Genomic DNA, 22,608 nt, shown 5'->3' with positions numbered 1-22,608 from the left:
TGTTATTAGTATTAGTAGTTCCACATCAAGGGCACAATAATTGCAGCTTCAAATTTATATAACCGAAGAATCATACTGGTGCAGTGGATAGAATATACGAATTTCAACCGTAAGATCGCAGGTTCAATCAGTGGTGAAAAGGATCCGTAATAGAGAAACGTAATGTCCATGAGAGAAAACCTATGCTCAATTATTATGGGATATGTAATTTTATATATTCATATCCCATAATGTTAAATGTCAAATTATTGTTTGTTTCCCTAAAATATCGCTTCCTTGAATCCGCAACTGCTAACTTGATGCTGCCTGCTGGTTTATTGGATTGGTGTCCTATTATGAGAGTGTGGATTAAAGAGTGAACATTTGAACAAATGACAATTGAATTAATTTAATTACTTAATTTTTTGCCTTTTGTTTTTAGCTTAGTTAAATATAGAATATTTGAAGACCTCCGGGGTCGAGTGGTATGTACACCGATTTTCATGGGTACGCTACTCCGAGGTCCCGGGTTCGATTCCCGGCCGAGTCAATGTAGATTATCATTAGTTTTCTATGTTGTCTTGGGTCTGGCTGTTTGTGGTACCGCCGTTACTTTTGATTTTCCGTAACACAAGTGCTTTAGCTACTTACATTGGGATCAGAGTAATGTATGTGATGTTGTTTCATATTTATTTATTTATTTTAAAATTTATTGTTCTTTTTGACGCCTGCTCCTGAAGATATGTCACTAAAATCTGTGAAATTATTTAATACACACTATTTTTCATTGGTTATTTCACTTTTGTTACTATTGCAATTTTTATGAGGTATTACTTGACCTTCCTAGGGCCTGTAGAGAGAGGGGCCGTGATTCTTGTATTGTTTAAAAACCTTGGCTTATGCGGCTGCTTGGGAAATCGAAACTTAACATACAAATTTTATATTGCATTCCTCTATCATGTATCTAAACTAATATATTTTAAGTATTATATCACATTTTCGAAATTTAAACCAAACACCAAATGTCTTTGCCATATTTGAAATTAGTCCAAGATTTTTAGTTATCCGCTCTGCATAAAATTCTTCTACGTGATTTTTCGATTGGATTATGTCGGAAGGAATAAAACTGAGTTTCTGTCGCCCGAAACTGCGAGCGTTAAATGCCATCTTGGAAAACTTTTTTTACATATATCTCGGAAACGGTTAGTTTTACGTTAAAAACCAAAGAGATCTTTTTTGTAGAGAACAAAATTTTCCATCTTTTTTATACGAAATTTTTCCCTCTATTAATGATATTTTCCAATATATTCAAGTAAAAAAACAGTTTTTTTGTTTTTGTAAAGTAACTCAATAATTTTTGAAGATAAGAAAAAAAATGTTTGGATTAAAAGTTTGAGAGTTTCTTGTAACCTGTTGATGTTGTTGAGCGGACTGATTTCTAGTGCTAAAATCCCTGGACTAAATTGCACTAAAAATGTTTACCATCGATTAATTCAATTTAAAAATCGAATACACAAAAGCCATGTCTGTATAATTTCGCGCGGGACGTTAATAATGTTGACACATGGTCAAGTCGACTTGGTCAATGATTCCGAAACGAATGCATAGATCTGATTATAATTAAGTAGCAGGTTCAATGTCATTCTTGTCACATCAATGACTTTAAACGCGGATGTGGTCCAAACAAACTGATATGTGATACCGAATTAATTGTAGAAGGTACTTTCTATTTTTATTCAATATTTTATTTATGTAGGTTGATTATTTTATTGTAATACCAAAAAAAAATAATTAAATTCCGGTCTCTTGAATGGCATCTTTATTTTTAATATTGTTGCCATGAAAACTTTTTGTTGCAACTTGCCAGATATATTTTTTTCAATTTTGAATGGCTTTAAAGGTGAGGCAATATACGCGATGTCATGACAGCTGTCACAGATAATATAGAATGATTCAATACTTCTTCATGACGCTTCTATTGGTCGTTTTATTGGTGACATATTACTTTTCTAACCGAATTAAAATTACGTCCTTTGAAACGTTATGAATGGTAATGTTATATTGTTAGAATTAAAGACGTTAATATAAAAAACAGAATAAGCTTTGATAGATGTTTGGCCCAGTCATTAGAACGCGTGCATCTTAACCGATTATTGCGGGTTCAAACCCAGGGAAACACCACTATATATAAATGCACTTAATTTGTGTTTATAATTTAACTCGTGCTCGGCGGTGAAGGAAAACATCGTGAGGAAATCTGCATGTGTCTAATTTCATCGAAATTCTTACCAACCCGCATTGGAACAGCGTGGTGGGATATGTTCCAAACCCTCTCCTTAATAGAAGAGGAGGCCTTATGTACCGCCAGTGGGAAATTGACAGGCTGTTACTTTACCTTTTTTTTCCTTAAAATGTATAACTATTGTATTAAATTTACATTCTTAGCAGTGACATAATAACCTTATATTGTTGACTTATATATATGTTGAAGTTTTATAGTATAGTAGTTATTTATATATAGTATGGTCTTTATATTAATCGTGTCACTCTATAAACATATTATTGGTTTCTGCGGTTATAAATTGCGGTTTATTTTTCTATCAGCGAAGCTAGAATGAAAATATTCAATTTAACCTAAATTATAACAATAAATGTCTAATATGTTATTCAAATTATAACATTAAAATACCTGTTCGATATTACGGTTTTGTCTTATGTGTCTGATTGAACGTTTTAAAGTCGTAAAAACGAGTTGTTTAATATTCACAATATAAAACGCCTACTTGATAACGTTATTTCAACGTAAATAAACTACGATATACGAGCTTTTTAAATATTTGTCAAGTGAGTTGAATTTCGAATCCACTATTATTAAGAAAACCGGGAACACTTATATCGACTCAAATTGAGAAATATATCATTCCATATTTGAAATGAATATTTAAAAATCGAATTAAATTTTATCGAACTTATAAATCGGAGTGATGTGTTGCTATTCTTTAAAACGTGACGAATGTCGTATTCTAAAAAGTTTTAAGTTTTCAATTTAAATAAAGAATATCAAATTAATTCCCTAGCCATAAAAAAAATAGAATATAAACTTTTTTTTTCGATGTTATTTTTAAGAAGATACACAAACACGGTATACAATTAATAACACCATAGGTTTCAAACAGACTCGTATCATATGTAACACGATTACATTAAATATATCAACACGTTAACTGACTGTTGCATTCATAACGATACCGACAACAAATCAATATAACTGACGTTTCAATTTGTATATTGACGCATTTTTAATACTATTCCATTGTTTATATGTTCGGAAGCTATAACGCATAAAGTTTAGGCTGGCGTGATACTGAAGCTCAAGTCAATGCGATACAAAGATATGTTAAGCGAGTTTTACATATAATATTTCTGTTGTATTATTATAAATGAAAAATGTTTTTGTATCTTTTTCTATCCATTTATTTTAAACAAATGAGTGTAATGTCCGTGGGAGAGACTAAATTAATTTATTGTTTTTTATTTAATTACCGTGTTTGAAAAAATACATATACATGATTTCTATAAAATTTTTATTTATATTATCTTAGTGTTATTTCCTTCCCATTTAAGCCTATTTCGCCTTATCCAGATGTTGCTATTTTGAAAATTATGACGTGCCATTTTATTGCCAATAAATCGATGCATAGGAAATTTGTAGTATATACATCGTAGAATTAAATGAGAACTCACTTTTAAGCTGTGAAATACACACATTTACATAAATTGTAAATTCAATATTACACTGCAATACATTTCACATAGTAATGAAAACTATTGTAAACTAAAACAAGAGACGATCAAACGATACTAAGCTAATAGCTTCGTGAACGAACAGCCTTATATTTCTACATAGTTTTAGTAAACTGACAAAGTGTTAACGCTTGTCAGGTATCGTTATAATAATAAATCAAAACGATTATCACTTCTTTTTGTTCTGATACGAATATCGAGACGCCAGCATATACATTTATTAATCATATAAATGAAATTGTAACAGTTAAGTGAACCAATATTTAAATCAAGATTATAATCCCGGCAACTTGTTATTGGCTTAACGAACTTATAAATTAGTATTAATTTATGTTATTGTTATACAAGAAATATATCAAGATTATGCGTAGTGTTGTAATGCATTTATGATAAATTAACATGAGAAAATTAGTATTGGTTTAATTATAAATGCAGTGATGTATCTGTGTTGTAATTAATCTGTAACATGATTATCCAAACTAATACTGGTAAGGCGATAAGTACAGTACAAAATAATAAAAATCTTTTGTCAAGCTAGATTGCTGTTCAATCTGTATTTTATTTTAGTATAGCCGGAATGTACCACTGTCAATTACCACCTCGTGGTAAGTATATAAGGTACTATCAGATATATTAATCATGCCTTACGCCATACGCATGAGCCACCAACGTTGAGTGCTAAAATGTTATATCCCTTGTACCTGCAGTTACCCTGGCTCACCCACCTTTCAAACCCAAGCATAACAATACTAAATATTGTTGTTTGGCAGTAGAATATCTGATGAGTGATTTCTACTCAGACGGGCTTGCCCAAAACATATAGTAAGTAAAAACAGTTTGCCTATCTGAATTATAATTACCATTATTAACTTTATCTATGATACTTTCTTTTTAAATAAGATACATTACAATATACAAGTCATTATTTTAATTTATTTTTATATTTTTATCTGTTATTTAAATTAAAAAAAAAGCAATCATTATCATTATATAGTCACTATCATTACATAAGTATAAAACAAAGTCGCTTTCGCTGTCCCTATATCCCTATGAATGCTAAAATTTTTAAAACTACACAACGGATTTTGTTGCGTTTTTTTTTTTAAAGATAGAGTGATTCGAGAGGAATGCTTTTGTGTATTATAATACATGGACAATATATTAAAGAAACACTGCTAATTTTGAAATTTATAATATGATGTCGTAAACAAACAAATTCTGTAGTATGTTTAGTATCAGTATTGCACCCGTGCCGGGGCGGGTCGCGATAATGCTTGCTATGTAATGCCTATTTGTGTGTCTCTAAGTCAGTCACACGGTCTGTGTGTGTTGAAAGTGGGATGAGATGTGAGTTTATGTGGGATGTGTGGTATGTGATATTATAAATGAGAAAGTGAATTTGTTTGTTTGTTTACGTTTTCACGACGCTACTCAACGGACAGCGCTTTTAGTAACGTAGTAACGTATTGATTTAATTAGATAAGATTTCAGGAATAGAAATTTACATTTGATCCAAAACCTAACAAATATGTAGGGGCAGAATCTCGAATGGAATCCTTCTAGAGAAAAATGTTTCCTGTAAAAGGACAATGGAGCTAAGGCTGACCTTTTGGAGAGAAGATAATAATCCCAAAGCGTATTCTATCGAACTGCTCCAATTGATTATTTGGTTACACTTGTGGAAAATTTTCATTCAATACATACCAGATTCGAAACGATGTTTTGCATCACAGGCATGATATTTATAAATCAAATGAAAATTGAACCGTAAGATCGTAGAAACATTATTTTAAAATATACTGCAAAGTATATAGTACCAAAACAATAATACCTAGGGCTTAATAGCTTACGTGAGCTTTGTTGGAGAGGTATCGTGGTTATTTTGTGTTGCAATTTGCAATTATCACACAGGCTCAAGATTTAAATTAAATAAATCTTTCACGCACAATAAATTAATGAATATTTGAATGTATTATCTCAATTATCCATTCGTCAAATGTAAGCCAATTAACAAAAATGGTGGAACACTGTGCACAATTTAATAGTCTATCGTTTTAAAGATTTAAGAACAAGTATTAGCTAGATATTATACGTGGCTCTGCTTAAGGTTATTATTCTTACTTTTATTTTAAATTTACTTTCGTGATTTAAATGTTAATATAAAATAAATATCAAATTTAACTAATTTATTTTGATGAAATTGTTTAAAATATTAGGCTGAAAATAACAAGAGAAAATTTAAGCAAATAATGTCATAGTGTTATTGTACAAACCGCCTAATTTTAATTTGAATTATTAGAGAATATGTTTAAAACGAAATAAATAAATATTGTTATACGATAGGTGGCTTCTATTCGCATATTTTAATATATGTATTAAGGTGGTTTCAGCGAGACAATCTATACCAAATACGATAATTATTTTCTTAGTATTCTAAAAATATGGATTGAAGCCACTGACTGAGTAAAAGCCATTAAAAGGTAGAGGAAGTTCCTTAATGGAAGAGGAGGCCTTATCTCAGCAATGGGAAATGTACAGACTGTTAATTTACTTAATAAAATCTCACCTCTTTACTTTATGATTAATTATAGTCGCTAAAGAGACTGTTTACTATGATAGGTGATAAGTGATAACTACTCAATAAGATCACCACGAAATTCTTCATTCACCATTTCATGTGGACAGAACAGACCTGACACCTTAAATATTACGTCAAAATCATTCAAATCTGACCTTTAAATGTAACTCTTATACGAAATAAAAATTTTAACAAAAAGAAAAACCGACTTCAAACAAAACACTATTTTAAAACAAATGAATATGCACGAAAAAGTAATAAATATAATTGCGTATTCAACATATTTTTTAGAGTCTTCCTAAGTTAAATGAAATGAAAAATATTAGACTACTTAAAAGTCGATTAACGATTATATCATGTAGTTATAATTATTGTTATATTTGGAGTCGGTGTCAGCCAATAAAACCCTACAGTATATCTATCAAAAAACAATACGAGAATACTTTAACAAATATGTTTTTTACAAATTACCTTTTACACAATAATATACTGGATCAATCAAGGGGCTCGTATCGCTTCTTTCTTTTGATTGTTGGGGCAAGGGCACCGTGGCTGACACCGGCTCCAAATATACCAATAATTATAACTACATGATATAATCGTTAATCGACTTTTAAGTAGTGTAATATTTTTCATTTCATTTAACTTAGGAAGACTCTAAAAAATATGTTGAATACGCAATTATATTTATTACTTTTTCGTGCATATTCATTTGTTTTAAAATAGTGTTTTGTTTGAAGTCGGTTTTTCTTTTTGTTAAAATTTTTATTGTTAAAATTTTTATTTATTTTTTGATTTTAAGTGAAGCTGATGTTGACTAACTTTTTTTTTTAATATGGATAGATTAAGCGTTCCGTTTATATGAGTCAGAAACTACTTCGAGGACAATTTCAAAGGAAACTTGCGAATAAAGCAAAAATAGACTTTCGAAAATGCGGATTTAATACGTCACACGGCGTAAACTACAAGGAACCCTCGAAAGAGCTGTAATCGAACTCAGCAAAAAAACTTTGAAAAAGACCAACTACATTTCGTACATCATATGACATCACATCACATACACAAAATTTGATTAAAGATAGTAAGAAATTCTGCCCCATATCGCACCCTAACTGCGAGCCGTATAGGAGTTCCATCACTACATAGTATAAAACTAAGTCGCTTTCTCTGTCCCTATATCTTTAAATCTACGCAACGGATTTTGATGCGGTTTTTTTTAAAAGATAGTGTGATTCAAGGGGAAGGTTTGTGTATATAATACATGAACAATTTAGTAAAGAAACACTGATAATTTTTGAAGTTTGCGATGTGATGTCGTAAATACACAAATTCTGTAGTATATTTAGTATCAGTATTGCACCCGTGCGAAGCCGGGGTGTGTAGCTAGTTGATTATAATATTCAACTATGATAATTACGTAAACATAACCACATTACGGAAGGTGACTCAAATATCCAAATAACCTATAAATAAAAGATTCGACTGAGTATCGCTAACGTGCTCCTCAGAATTGTTCCGTTCCCTTCCGTTCCGTTACTTTGTCATGGATCCTGTGCTCAGAACCTTACAAAACTTTCACCAAATTACCCTTGAAGTATATATTTTATAATAAAAAAAGAATTATCAAAATTGGTTAACGTGATTTTCAGTTATTCACCGATTTGTCGCGCATATACATAATGCAAATTTAAGACTTATGTCGTTTTCATATGGATACCATCATCGGAAAAAAAATTAAAAAAAATGGGACACCACGGGAAGCACTACCTTTCAAACAAAAAAAAAATTATCAAAATCGGTCCACCCAGTGAAAAGTTATGATGTAACAAACATAAAAAAAAAAAAAAAAAAAAAATACAGACGAATTGATAACCTCCTCCTTTTGGAAGTCGGTTGAAAATATCTAATATATAACGTACAAACAAACATATCTGTTTTATTATTAAGTGTGTAGTTTTAAATCGTGTGGGAAGTCGATCTCGGGGCGATCACGGCACGATTTATAAAGTGAGTTATTTGTTTTACGTCAGATATTGATGGAAGTAAGGTATCGTCTATTTTTAGTCCGACACGCGTCCGAACGCTAGGGAATTTCAGGGATCTTCAAAGGCACCTCGATGCGTACGGTGTTTATTGAAATTAAATTATGTTACTACGTAGTTTATAAGATGTTTTTTTATCGCCTTTCGTTTTCATTTTATTATATAAGTAAAATGTATCTGGGATCGGATGTGATAATTGAGTGGTTATAGTCAAATGATATTTTTATCATTTTGTGAAATATTGCGTTTATTGTGGAAAGACGTATCACTACATAGTATAAAACAATCACTTTCTCTGTCCATATATCCCTATGTATGCTTAAATCTTTAAAACTATGCAAAAAATTTTGATGCGGTTTTTTTTTTAATAGATAGAGTGATTCGAGAGGAAAGTTATTGTATATAATACATGGACAATATAGTAAAGAAACAGGTAATTTTAAAAGTTTCTAGTGTGATGTCGTAAACAAACAAATTCTGTACTACGACGCTGTATTTAAGAGCGAAGCCGGGCCGGGTCGCTAGTATTTAGATAAACATAAAGAGAAACCGTTGTAATTTTAAAATAGGATCCAAATGATTAGTCTTGTTTTGAGATGAGTAATAAATGTATCACACAAGAATTGTTCATTTAAAATTATAAGATTTATTGGTGTATTATGTAAAGCATAAAACCCATTTGGTAGCAAGTAGCTGCCATCACTTATAGAAGGCGGTGTGATCATACCGCTATGCATAAATATTTCTTTACTTTCGATAAAAAGGGCCACCCGCATTACCTCTGCACTTAGATATTGGAATTTTATAATACATAATATATATATATATGATGTTCTATGTATGCTCTACATTACGTATCACACGAAGCTTGCAAATTCATTTCTCTTTGTAAGCCCGCAATCTATGGTTAAAATTTATTGTTTTCAAACATATATTATCTAAATATCATAGTACGAACGTGTTTTGTTTTCATGTAATACAATTTAATTAAAGCTTTGTATTTTTTTACAGGTCCCCAGTCCAGTTCATTCAATGCGCTGAGAGAATACGGAGAAGATGACAGAAGTAGATATCACGTGATAGAATAATAGTAGAAGTGATAGAAAACTCATTTCATTAAATTGATATTTAATTAAAGTGTTGTTATTAAGTGCAAATATATAATTACTGATTTTAGTCACATCGGATTGTATTTCAATAATGGATCATCAAAGACGCTTCCTTTTATATTTATCAATGTAAGTATTTTTAAAATTTATTTTACAAGATATATGACATGAAATTCAAGGAATTTTTGATATTCATATCACACAGACGGTAGCAACCAAAATAAAATTAAAAAAAAAAACGATTAAAAAAAAGAAAAGAAAATCACTATTTTGTTAATCTTACAATTTTGTACTTTTCAGGCCTAGAGAATCATTCATTAATATTTGTTAATTATTATAATATTTCTATAAAATATTTTCTTCATTCGAGATCAACAAAGTATGATGTTCTGTACTGTAAACATGCAGATGAAATTATTCTACTAATACAAAAAATTAATGAAATGATTACTGTATGAACAATGGCTTATTAAAGATTTTATTATATCTATCAATTTTACGATATCCGATAACAATTGATATTTACAACTAATAAATACGAAGTAAAACAAATTATTTGGTCGTAAAATAGAATAACTACTAAAGAATCAACAGTTGGCTATAGGAGTTGGGTTAAAGTGACGCTTTAACCGACTAATCGTTAAGTGGCAGTTAAAATTGAGATTTATATGATATATTTAATAAATTTATAACATTAACAATACTACTTAATGAATAATTGACCTTCGGTGATTTCAATAACGACGATTTATTTTTGTCAAGAGTTACATGTTTATGGTAACAATTTATTTCGATTAAGTTTATTGTAACTCGTAATAATGTCCCATGAAATTAACTTTATGGTGGTGTTACGATAATTATTTTTATTTTATAGTTTTTTAACGTACTACTACTATATAAATATATCAATTTCTTTTGACAGTTCGTAATGTTCATCTCATTAACAAATTTGAGATGTTTAGTCTTCTTCAATAGATAGACTATACAGATTTTCGATTTATATTCCTAAGGGAAGATTCAAATTTTTACTAATGTCTGCTTGTTTGCTTTGCACAAATATCCCACCGTTTAGTGTGTATCATTTTATTTTGAGGTGATTGGTTTGAATTATGGATTATTTATTAATGGATTAAGGAAAATGCTAATTCACTGCGGGACATGACAACCAACGCGTTTGCTCAAATTTGAACCCACAATCATTCGAAATCGCGAATATTATACATACATACATACATACACACATACATACACGTGTGTACACACGCACACACATACATAAATTCATACATACATAAATTCATACATACATACCCGATGTTTTATATCCGATTCCTACGATATGAAACTAAATAATTAATTGTTACTTGTTCTAAAATCACAAATGGACAATATGCAGTATCAGTTTGACTACAGACTTAAGAAGTTCTAGAATAGAACAGCTGTGTTTAATGCAAGTGACAAAATAGATGGCGAATTCGTGTTAACATGAATGCTCTCTAAAATCGAACATAATCACCTGTCTTATCTAGTATTTCACAATTATATTAAAACTACTTTCGTTTCCTATGACTTTTAAATTGCATAATTGCGTGGTCGCATATTTATTGAACGAGCATTTTCGTGGGCGGTCCAGATTCGAAATTGCGAAGACTTTATGCCTAACGTGGACACTGTTCCGTCGTAACTATAAGACTAACAATTCATTAATTTTAATTCATTAAAAAATATTTTAAGCGTAATCTATTTTCAGCTAACTTCAAAGTCTTCAGTTTTAAGTCTTGAAGTTGGATGTTGAATAGGGATTTTTCTCGAATCCAAAAAGCCAAACTAAAAAATATAAACAGATAACAATAGACAGTTTTAAATAAATATTAATGTTCACCACAGTTTTCCATTGCACGATACATAGGTAACACGCACGCAAATAGGTTATTTGAAACAGGGTTACGTCAGGATTCTTTTTTGGTGAGAACAGATAAAAAACTAATGAATTAACACAACTGCTTTTAACACCTGATTTGAACCCGAGAACTTCGTTTTAGTTCCATATATTCTATCAACTAAAGCGAGATGCCTGATGAATTTTTGTGATTGTGTTAATTGTGATCTAAATAACTGTTATACTTAGATCGTGTCTCGAGTTATGTGATATATTTATGAAAAACATTTATCCTGACATAAAGTGTTCGAGAACGAGTACAAAAAGACATTATATTTTTTTTAATTTTTTAGACATTAAAAAAAAACAACATCGTAATAGGTTACTGACCTATATACGTTATAAAAACATAATCTATTATTGTGTAAAACTAGGTGTTATCGAATATAACCGTTTGAGCGTAAAAAATCATTCTATATTTAAATTTTAAAATGTTAACAGTAAAAACGGCACACGCATCATTAATCAGTGTCCCCATCCGTACAGGAATGGCATTTAGCGGTTCGGACACAGGATATCGAAAGAAATTAGAAACGCCTCAATGGTCAACATTCCTTAGAGAAATGCTGCGGGGTGTCAAAATACCTGTCCTTATTTATAAGCTGCCCATTCAATCGGTGGACACATTCTAGAAATCGCAACTGGATAAGATTTATCGTCGCAGGACATTAGGGATTCGTTTATTTGTGTATTGTCATGTCTAGTTATGTGTATGCCTTTTGCATAAATTATATATGTGTGAGTGTCATGTTCGCCCCGGTTTTATAGTTTATTTTGAATGAATAATACAATCATTGTAAATGAAAAAAGAAATTACTATTATTATTGTTATTTTTCGATAAAGTAATTATATTTTGATATCTACTACTTTAATTACAAATATTATATTACTACTGTGCCTTTTTTTTCGAATCTCAAATTAATGATAACATGATTGTAGTTATATAAAAATTTACAATATACGGTTACTAAACTAAACTAAAAATATCGTGAACACAAAACTTAATAATTTTCAAAGAAGTAAAATTACACAGACAGAATTATCATCAAATTTCCGTAACTATAACTTATATTGGCTGGATATTTAGCATAGTTATTCCCCATAGTATAAAATTGTTTTGGAAATTTCAACAGCAAGTGTGGAGTAGGTAATGCTCTAACTTAACACGAATTTTACCCGTACAAATTCGAAAGCACAACTACTCTATATATCGATATGTGTAAGAGAATATCTCCCAACTTATTCAAGATTATTCGTCATCTTGTTCAAAGCAATTAAAATGAAATTTTGCATTAACAAAAGTGTATCAAATACGGATTATATTCGAGGACAAAAACAAAGTCATTTAATTAAGTGATTTGATATCTAATTGAGCGATCTGTTACAGACAAGTTTAAGATATATGACGTATGGTAATAAGATAATAGCGCTAACGTACAGATATCAAAAACACAATTTATAAATGAATATTATGTTTACAAACTATCTAACTCATATTTATTCGAATCTATAGTTTTGGACGTTTTTACTGGAAGCTAAGTTCTCTTTTCTGTTCTTTTTGCTTTTAAATCCGAAACATCAGCCTAACTTGGTGGTAGGTACCATTCAGTCATCAGATTACATACACAAATAGAAGTCTTAGTACTGTACTCCCGTTGGAAAGATGAGGGAACCAGCGAACTACACAGGAACAAGGACGTAACATCGAAGTTTCCAAGATTTTTGGCGCAGTGGCGACGTAAAGAATGCTTAATATTTATTACAATGCCGTTTCAATCGTCGATTTACTTATATCATATAAAAATTGACCTAGCCGATTAGAAGCCAGAGGCAGAACAAATAGGTTTATATTAGTGTTTTATTACAGCGCTTAATTCCAGACTTATTCTGGAAAGAAAAATCAAAATAATGCATTTAACTCGACAGCTTCGAACCCAAGAAGTAGAGCTTCGAATACAAGTGAATGCTCTGCATCGTTACGATAAAGCGATCTCAATTCGAATATAACATAAAAACGATTCAATTAAATCATATAAAATGCTTTTAATTATACCTAGGTATTCCCAGAAATACTAAAGGATGACCTAATCCAGCCAAACCCATCATGACTTCACAAATGCACATAATGATCGCCATATATCTATTATCGACTACTAAACATATCGATGTTAATACAAATTACTTCTTTGTAATGTCTCTTTAGAAGAAGTAGACTAGATGAAAAAAAAATAGATTTTATCATCAATGCCGTTCGGGTCTGGGAGCTCGAAAAAACTTGATTGATTAACTTATAATCGATAAGCAAATTAATTTATTCGATTTCAATGAACCTTTCGATATCCGTCATGGGTAAAGGCCTACTTGTTTTTTAAGTTTTGAATTACATGTAAAATAATACGAGTGTTTTAGATTGTCTAAATTATTTATAAAACTATGTGCTTAATTTATAAAATTAACAAGCTAGCATTGCTAGTAAATAACGTAACGACCTTATATATTTTTGTCTTGTCAAAATATTACACGAATTACGTAATAATAGCAATATACTTATATAGGCTTTTTTTCAGAACCAATACAGTCAGAAACGTTTCAATTAAATATTACAGTGGTATAAAAACATTGAAAACAAATTTGAACTTGAAAATTTAAACGAAAATTTTCTACCGGCCAAAAGGTAACATGTATCGTATTTAGCTTTTTACAATTCAGTATACAAGTGTGCACGTCTCATATAATTATATTTTTAACGTGTACACGTGACTAGCTAGTCACAATTGCGATCGCTCCAACTAAATAGTGACATACAATCACGACTTACTTCGGTCAACCGTCAGAATTTACTCAATTATTTCGAATCAGATCGCCGCATTCAATTCATGTCAACTACGCATGTGGTCTGATACGAGACGTCATATACTCGTAATTGTCTCAAATATCCAACATGTTTTCATGCAACACCATTATATTTACCAATAAATATATTTAAAGTTGCTAGAGTTATTAATTTCGGGATATTTACCATGTTTTTTTTATTTTTATTCGGTGGAGCTCGATATTTCGACATTATCTACGAATGTCTTGTTCACGAGTCTTGTCTCGTGAATAAACAAAAATAAAAAGACATGGTAAATATCCCGAAATTAATAACTTTAGTAATAAAAATAACCATGTTAATTTAAAATCTTATATATTTAAAGTTGATTTTTAAAATTAATAAGGCGTGTTATACCTGAAGTTATATAGGTAATACTTTTATCGCGCTCTTTGCTTTGAGCATAAGTATTAATTGTTTTTCACAGAATCTTTGGATTTCAGAATCATTGTGTATGATAATTTCAATTAAACTAAACTTAGTTTTTTTACAATTTGAACACTGAATGTAGCCTGGTTCTCGTAAGTTCTTACTTGACCATAGACTTTTGAGTTTGCTTGTTTAATAATAAAAATTATAAATATTTAATCTGTAGTCCTAACAATATAATTAATAAAGTTTATATTAGACTACGTCTTTCCATGAGGTAGTCTGCTGTTATACGGAATAGAGTTTAAATAATATATATTTTAAAACGCTCCGATTTACATTGCACGAGCAGTAGATTGACACAGTGACAAGAAATTATCTTAAGAACAATGATATGAACATCATTCTAATTATAAACTATGTTTATAATCTCGTTTGTCATCCATCTATTCGTCAGGCTACACAGAATTATAAAGTTCCGAAGATAACTGCGCGGATACCTACTATTACATACAGATGATATGGGTAGCTCTAATCTATACTTTTATACTAATATTATAAATGTGAAAGTAACTCTGTCTGTCCGTCTGTCTGTCTGTTGCTCTTTCACTAATAAACCAGCGAACCAAATTTAATGAAATTTGGTATTCAGTACACTTTAACTACAAGAAAGGACATAGGCTACTTATTTATCTTAAGATAAATAAACTACCAAATTCGCATTGAAATAAACTACTTACTCGGTTACGATTATAAATCCAAATAAAACACAATGAACATTTAACAAATTACAAGTCGCTAACAACATCGACCTTAATGTTCGAGCCCAAAAAAATGGCGGTAAAATTCAGTTTGGCACGCTTTTGTTTTTTTTTTTTAATTCCAGTCTGTTATAGCAATAAAGGAATTTTCTACATATCCGATTTTTTTTTAATTTCAAAAGTAGGTTAACAGTAAAGTAACCTATCTTTATAATATGCATCCTATGAATATATTAATATTCTCATAGTCCTTTAAAAAACTTAAACAATGATGAATGAACGCTTATTAAAATATCTGACGTCACAGCTCAAGTGGTAATACAGGCGCCGCTCGAATAGGTGATAAAATTATTAATTATAATTACTAAAGGCTAAATGTAAGGATTGATTAATGGTTCTATGATAACGCAGCGAGTTACTGGCGAGTAACCAGTTCAATCTCGAACCATGGCAATGAATTCGAAATAGGAATGTCGGGCGTTTACAGGGTATATCCCGTCAGAATAAAAACAAATATATTTGAATTTTTCGATCCAGAATTCGAACCTAAAATCGAATGATTTATAACAAATAAGATTATTTATAAATATACATACATTCTCGAATTAAAAAAAATCGATTTCTGATCGATTACAATCGATTCCAAAAACAAGATTTATTGACGAATTTAATTACGACATTTATTAAAAAATATATAATGTAATCAAAACAATTTCCAATGATAATAAATCTCAAAATATTTTCATTGGAAATAATATAATGTTTAATTCTGTAATATTATTCGATACCCCAGGTATTATTAAATTTCAATACGACAATCAATTAGCGTTCATTACACGTACTTAACGATAAAAAGCCTTAGTCATTTCTTTTAGTGACTATTCACTTCGTACAGTCAAAACAAGTAATTGTATTACAGTTTCGTATTTCGTAACGTGATGTTTTTTCAAAATGTTATTGAGAAAACGTATTAAAGAACCCATCACAAATGCTACTACTAATACATAATTGACACTACTTGTACTTCGCGTTGATACAATAAATACCGCTTGCAATATAGATAAATAAAAACTTATAGTTTTATGATAAATATGTAAAATACAATAGTATACAAAGATGACATCTCAGATGATATTTATGGTAGGTATATTATTGGTACTTAGTGGTAAGCGTTTGTACTAGCTTAGCTTATCTGGTGGTAACGCCTTGGTGCCAGTGTAACTATAGGCATAAGGGTCGTAACATATTAGTTCCTAAGGTCGGTGCGCATTGGTGATATGGGAAACGAAATTTTATCATAAAGTAGCAACGGGAAGTGGTACCTTTTACCATCAGGTGGTCCACTTAGCAGTTCACCGATCAATATGAAAGAAAAATATTATTAAACGAGCTAAAAGGAAATAAAGTGTATGTACCCAACGAAGATATACTAAATACTAAGGATTATTACATAGTATAAAATTATGAACTGAGATGGCCCAGTGGTTAGAACGCGTGCATCTTAACCGATGATTGCGGGTTCAACCCAGGCAAGCACCATATGTACTTAATTTGTATTTATAATTCATCTCGTGCTCGACAGTGAAGGAAAACATCGTGAGGAAACCTGCATATATCTAATTACGTCGAAATTCTGCCACATGTGCATTCCACCAACCCGCATTGGAGCAGCGTGGTGTAATATGTTCCCAGCCCTCTCCGTAATGGAAGAGGAGGCATTATCCCAGCAGTGGTAAATTTACAGGCTGTTACTTTTATGAAATTATTGACAAATTAAATGATTAGATTGAATTGAAACGACAGCATCCTAATAGTTACAAATACATCTTATTCATGAATTAGCCACAATAGCTTCAATAAAATTATTCTAAAATTAAGATTAATTACCATATAAAATATGCTCAAGACTACTTAAAATGACAATATTGAAACATAAGTTTGTATGATAAAATTGAATATTCATGACTTGTAGAGGATTTTTAATTAATAAAGATAAATTTGATTTTAAGAATAGCTTATAGAATGTTGTAATTTGCACTGATTAATTATTGAATATATATATATTTTATCAATCTTAATTTATTTTACATACTTAATGACTACATTATAATAATGTTAGATGGTTTTGTTTTAGTATTCTTCTGGTTTGGTCGTGATGGTATGAGCTGAGATGACCCAGTGGTTAGAACGCATGCATCTTAACCAATGATTGCTGGGTTAAACCCAGGCAAACACCACTATATATATATATGTGTGTGTGTTTAATTTGTGTTTATGATTCATGTCGAGCTCGGCGTTGAAGGAAAACATCGAAAGGAAACCGGCATGCGTCTAATTTCATCGAATTTCTGCCACATGCCCTTAATGGAAAAGGAGGCCTTATCCCAGCAGTGGGAAATTGACAGGCTGTCACATTACTTTTCACTATACTTCTGGTATTAATATAATATTCTACCTCACTTTTCAATGTGAAAACGATATAAGGATAATAGCCCGTGAAAGCCCCATATTACATATGCTACGGCGTCCTCTAACTTCCTTAGATCTCATACCTGCTCTAGATCCACCAGATTAATAATAATCCACATATGTCTCTACCACCGAGCCACTGAACGAATTATTTTCATAAATTAATCATATCAAGAATCAGTAGTGCATGCCCAATTTAAGCTGCTATTTCCATTTAGATTTTAATATGATAGTTAAAACAACACTACATCCGAATGAGAGAGACTAACAAATACATAGATTTTTTATGTCATTCGTCATTTGACTTCGTTCTTCAATATCATGACCTTAATGTAATGATTTCCCATGTGGATGATGCACTGTTACTTAGGAAATTACATTTCATATTTAGCCTTCCCTGCTTCCATCACGGTTCAGTTGCTCACATGAATTCATATACACAAACCCGATGCATATATGTAGGTAACACATTATGTAGATACCTTGTGTACTAAAACTAAAAATTTCAAAATAATTTTAAGAAAATGTCATGGTCGGGAGCAACGATCTTAAAAAATAATTGATACAATTAAGCAAAAAAAATTTAATTGCTAATTTATTATTTAGGCCACTCCTTGCATATTTTACGAGACAAATTTGACTATAGATATTATAAAGTATATATTTAAAAAAATGGTAATTGGTAATAACAATATGCTAATCTCTGCATATTTTAAAGTCTAAATGACCTATATATCGAACAATTAACATTAATATTTTAATAACTTTCAAAATAAAAATTAAATTTATTAGAACGATTGCTTTTTAATCTGTAATAAGTTTAACGAAACGAATTAAAAAAACATTTGAAAGGAATATTATGTGTTTTTAATATAACACTCGTTGAGAATTTGGACGCCATGGGTGGTATTCCTTTATCGATTTGGGTCAATTTTGAATATTATTTATCCATTTTTGTGCTCGTCGTTACTAATAATATCAACTATTTAAATCAATACAACGTTTTAAAATATATTAATGTGATTTAGAAAATGACATTATGAAATATTTATAATATATGCATTGTATCGTTTCCGTCAAACTCAAATCATTTGCCTTTGTTAGACAGAGAACCCAGTCATTTAAAAAAATAATAAATGTTGCCATGTTTAAAGAAATACAGTTATAATTATTGACATTTAACTTGTAAAATAACAGAAGTGATAATTTTACATTCAATTTTGTCTCGTGTAAACCTTGTACGAGCCTACTTGAATAAATAAATATTTTTATCACTACATATTATAAAACAAAGTCCCCGGCCATGCTTGTCTGTCTGTCTGGTCGCGATAAGCTCCAAAACTACTGAATGGATTTATGCGGTTTATTCATACGGTTACTATTAGATAGATGGATTCATAGGAAAGGTATAGGTAAACAATTTACTTTGGTTTTTGTGTAAATAAGATGAAATAGAACGACAATTGTTAAACATGTCGGAAAATATAAAAAAGTATAATTAATTAAATATTAAAAAAAACTTATGTCGACTCCTGCCGGGACGGGCTTAGTTTTAAATAAATCCTATGACATATAGGAATGGATTCTTAGGCTGTATCCATACGGCTCCGTAAAAAAAAACAAGTTTGCAGCTGATGCCCCGTTTACACAATTTAAAGCGTTAAGAGTTGCACATGCAAACACCATTTACAAACGCATCAATACCATCACCACGCTACCATGAATACCATTTTTACGCCACACTATGAAAAAAGCTTTATATATTTAACTTCGTATAAACGTGTAAATATTTATTAGCAAAGAATATTTTTTGCTTTTTAAAGTAACATAATAAAAATATTTCCGCGACAATATATCAACGCTAATGGTGTATAATAAACATATAATTCGATAATAAAATCGTTTTGCCCACGCATTCATAAACATATATGTAAAAATATATATACTGATCTCATTTTTAAATTTCGAACAATATATATTAAATCAATCTTACGCATGTTCAACTTAAATATAATTTAATTTATTTTATGTTTATTTTTAACAAAGAAAATTATATAAATATTTAAGTGACATATTAAATAAATGACTCTGTATTGATAGCTTATTCATTTTAATTATTATAAAAGTAAATAGGTTGAGTCTCTTTGACGTCAAACATGAAGCTAGCTGTAATAATCAAGTAGATAAAAAAAGTAAAAAAGGTCGATTTTATGATATGATATTCGATTCAATATAATCGATAAAAATGCGGACAATGCTTGTAAGTTAAAAGGATAACTTAGTTAATTGTATCTTCGAATGAAGCGACGAATAGCATAAATGAGCTCACAATATGTTATACTAAATTTGCATAAGTTTTTATAAACCACAGCAGAGTTATCGTTTATTCTCTATCATGGTTCATATGCCAGTATGAACCATGATAGAAAACTTTTCGCCATTTAAAATTCCCTTTTTTAAAGTTTCCTTAATTGTTTTCTTTTCGAAGTTTCTTGCGTCTAAATTATTAACTGAAGTAGATGTCGCAAACAACGAAATTAAAAAGGGTTAATAGTTTAAGAACAACACTAATATGTTCTTTTTTTAATCTTGAATAAAGCAAAGGCGCTACATCATACAATATTTTGCGCTGTAAAGGTATAGCATTATATTACGATAGTGCAGTTATTATAGGAGCGTCCAACACTTTAATAAGGTCTTATAACCTATAAAGTTTATAGATGCATACATTTTCAAACCATAATACTAACAATGTTTAACATTTTCAAGTCTACAAGGAAGACTATCGGTATAGGATCGAGTCAAATGTTGTGAGAAATAACAAATAAAACAAGGCGTGTGAACGCGCCGTCACGATTGTTTCCGGGCACACGATGTTCGCGATGTGGTAGGTGATCGTTTGTATCTATTGTTTAATAAATGTTAGTTTGAGATATGAAAGTCTTAGAACCAACCTATAAGCATGTTCCAGACATGTTTCTGTCCATAGAGATACAGCAAAATTAGCCTTGAAGTGCTTTATTTGTTTTTTATTGTAGCGACTTTATATTGAGGCTACTCACAAATTGGTAAATTAAAAATGACTAGTGACAACATTAAAATTCATCATAGCTTTCGTACATTAACTCGTATGTGATTTTTTTATAAAGGTTGAGCTCTCAACTGTTCTTTATAAGCGAAAAAATATTTTATATTTGGAATTAAAGTTGTGGAAATAAGCAGAAAGTACATCTTAAATTTGGCTGTATAACAATAAGTTGCGACCACCTCCGGGAAAATTTATGGGAAAAGAAGCTCAAATTAATATATTTATTCGTAAAGAAAACTTAAAATTTATGCTTGTCACGTCAATCTAGACTAACAGCGGGTGAAACTGAGAAGCGGTCTTATTTATAAAATAATATTATGCACTAAAACCTTCTTCGTTACGCGATGTATTTTCCGTCATAAGTTTTATGTACTTTGGTTCAATAGTCTCACAAAAATGCCTCATTATTTATTGAATATTAAAAGTATAGTAAGTGAAAATTATTATAATATTCAATAGTTTTTGTAAACATTTTGAGAAAATTTAAACTCGTTAACACGTAACGATTTTTCCAACAAAAGAATTCAATAAATCAACGTCAAGTAACCTTATGTCGAATTTCTTATACGAATTATAAAACAACTTCTGTCTAAAATGAAATGTTAACGACTTTGGATGAAAAAAATCTGAATGTGCTAAATTAATCAGCGGACCGGTCAATGTCTTGTCAACTTTGGATCCCCAAGGCCATATTCATAAAGATGAGTTCCGTCGATTTGCATAGATTTTGCCTCGTTTAACTCATTTATTGTTTATAAAGAAGCACAGAGTCTATGTATATTATGATATGCTTTCATAGGATATCATTTGTCTGAAACTAAGTTTTGTCATATACTTATATGGACGTATGTACATTGTATACCACGATAGGGAAGACCATTTTCTTTCAAATCAAATCATATTACAGCCTATCCTAGGGATTATCACAATTATGAGTTTTAGAGGCTTTGTGTTTACTTCCCATTCAATAATCCTTATTTATTCTTATACACTTCTAAGTTGGAAATTATAATACAATTTGAGGTACTCACATGAATGTTTTAAACATAATATTAGTGTATAAATTATTTGCGAATTGTTGTAGTCCCCCTTTAAAGATTTTTTCTTAAACAATTGTACTATCCAAACAATTTTGTCAGCTACTAAAATTTCAAAAATTAATCAGTATAAAGAATTTGTCTGCATCGTCAACCGATCATATAAGCTGAATGTAAAAAAATATGCAATAAACAGACCTATAAAATGTTTGTGTGAATATTATATAACACACCAAAAAAAACCGAATAAATTTGATATGCATAAACAGCCGATCAAGCTCGTTCAAAATTAACGATAAAATTTCGTTTGCACGCTTTGAATCAATATTTAAATCAGATTCTCCACACTATTGTACATTAAGTTCAACACGCTTTTTATGTGTTCTTATATTATTTTATAAAGTTCCACTGAATTATCTTTATTTTATATTACACTTTTTTTACAAATATATTTATAATTCACTGTTATGTATTTATTTATTATGTCTATATCTGCTGAGATAACCGAAATGACCCAGTGGTTAGAACGCGTGCATCTTAACCGATAGTTGCGGGTTTAA

The 22,608-nt window shown here is 30.3% G+C and overlaps 1 protein-coding gene across 1 annotated transcript in view; it reads left to right on the top strand.

Moving 5' to 3' along the window:
- Nucleotides 1-22,608, top strand: part of LOC124537255 (thrombospondin type-1 domain-containing protein 4-like) — a 159,054-nt gene that overhangs the window by 28,880 nt on the left and 107,566 nt on the right. Inside the window, exon 2 of the mRNA XM_047114029.1 lies at nt 9,415-9,641. Within this exon, the coding sequence (XP_046969985.1) occupies nt 9,604-9,641 (38 nt within the window). The 5' untranslated portion in view covers nt 9,415-9,603. The remainder of the gene's footprint in view (nt 1-9,414; nt 9,642-22,608) is intronic.

The sequence above is a fragment of the Vanessa cardui genome, chromosome 18 (genome assembly GCF_905220365.1).
Source record: "Vanessa cardui chromosome 18, ilVanCard2.1, whole genome shotgun sequence".
NCBI lineage: Eukaryota > Metazoa > Arthropoda > Insecta > Lepidoptera > Nymphalidae > Vanessa > Vanessa cardui.
This window is presented reverse-complemented; position numbering and strand designations above follow the sequence as displayed.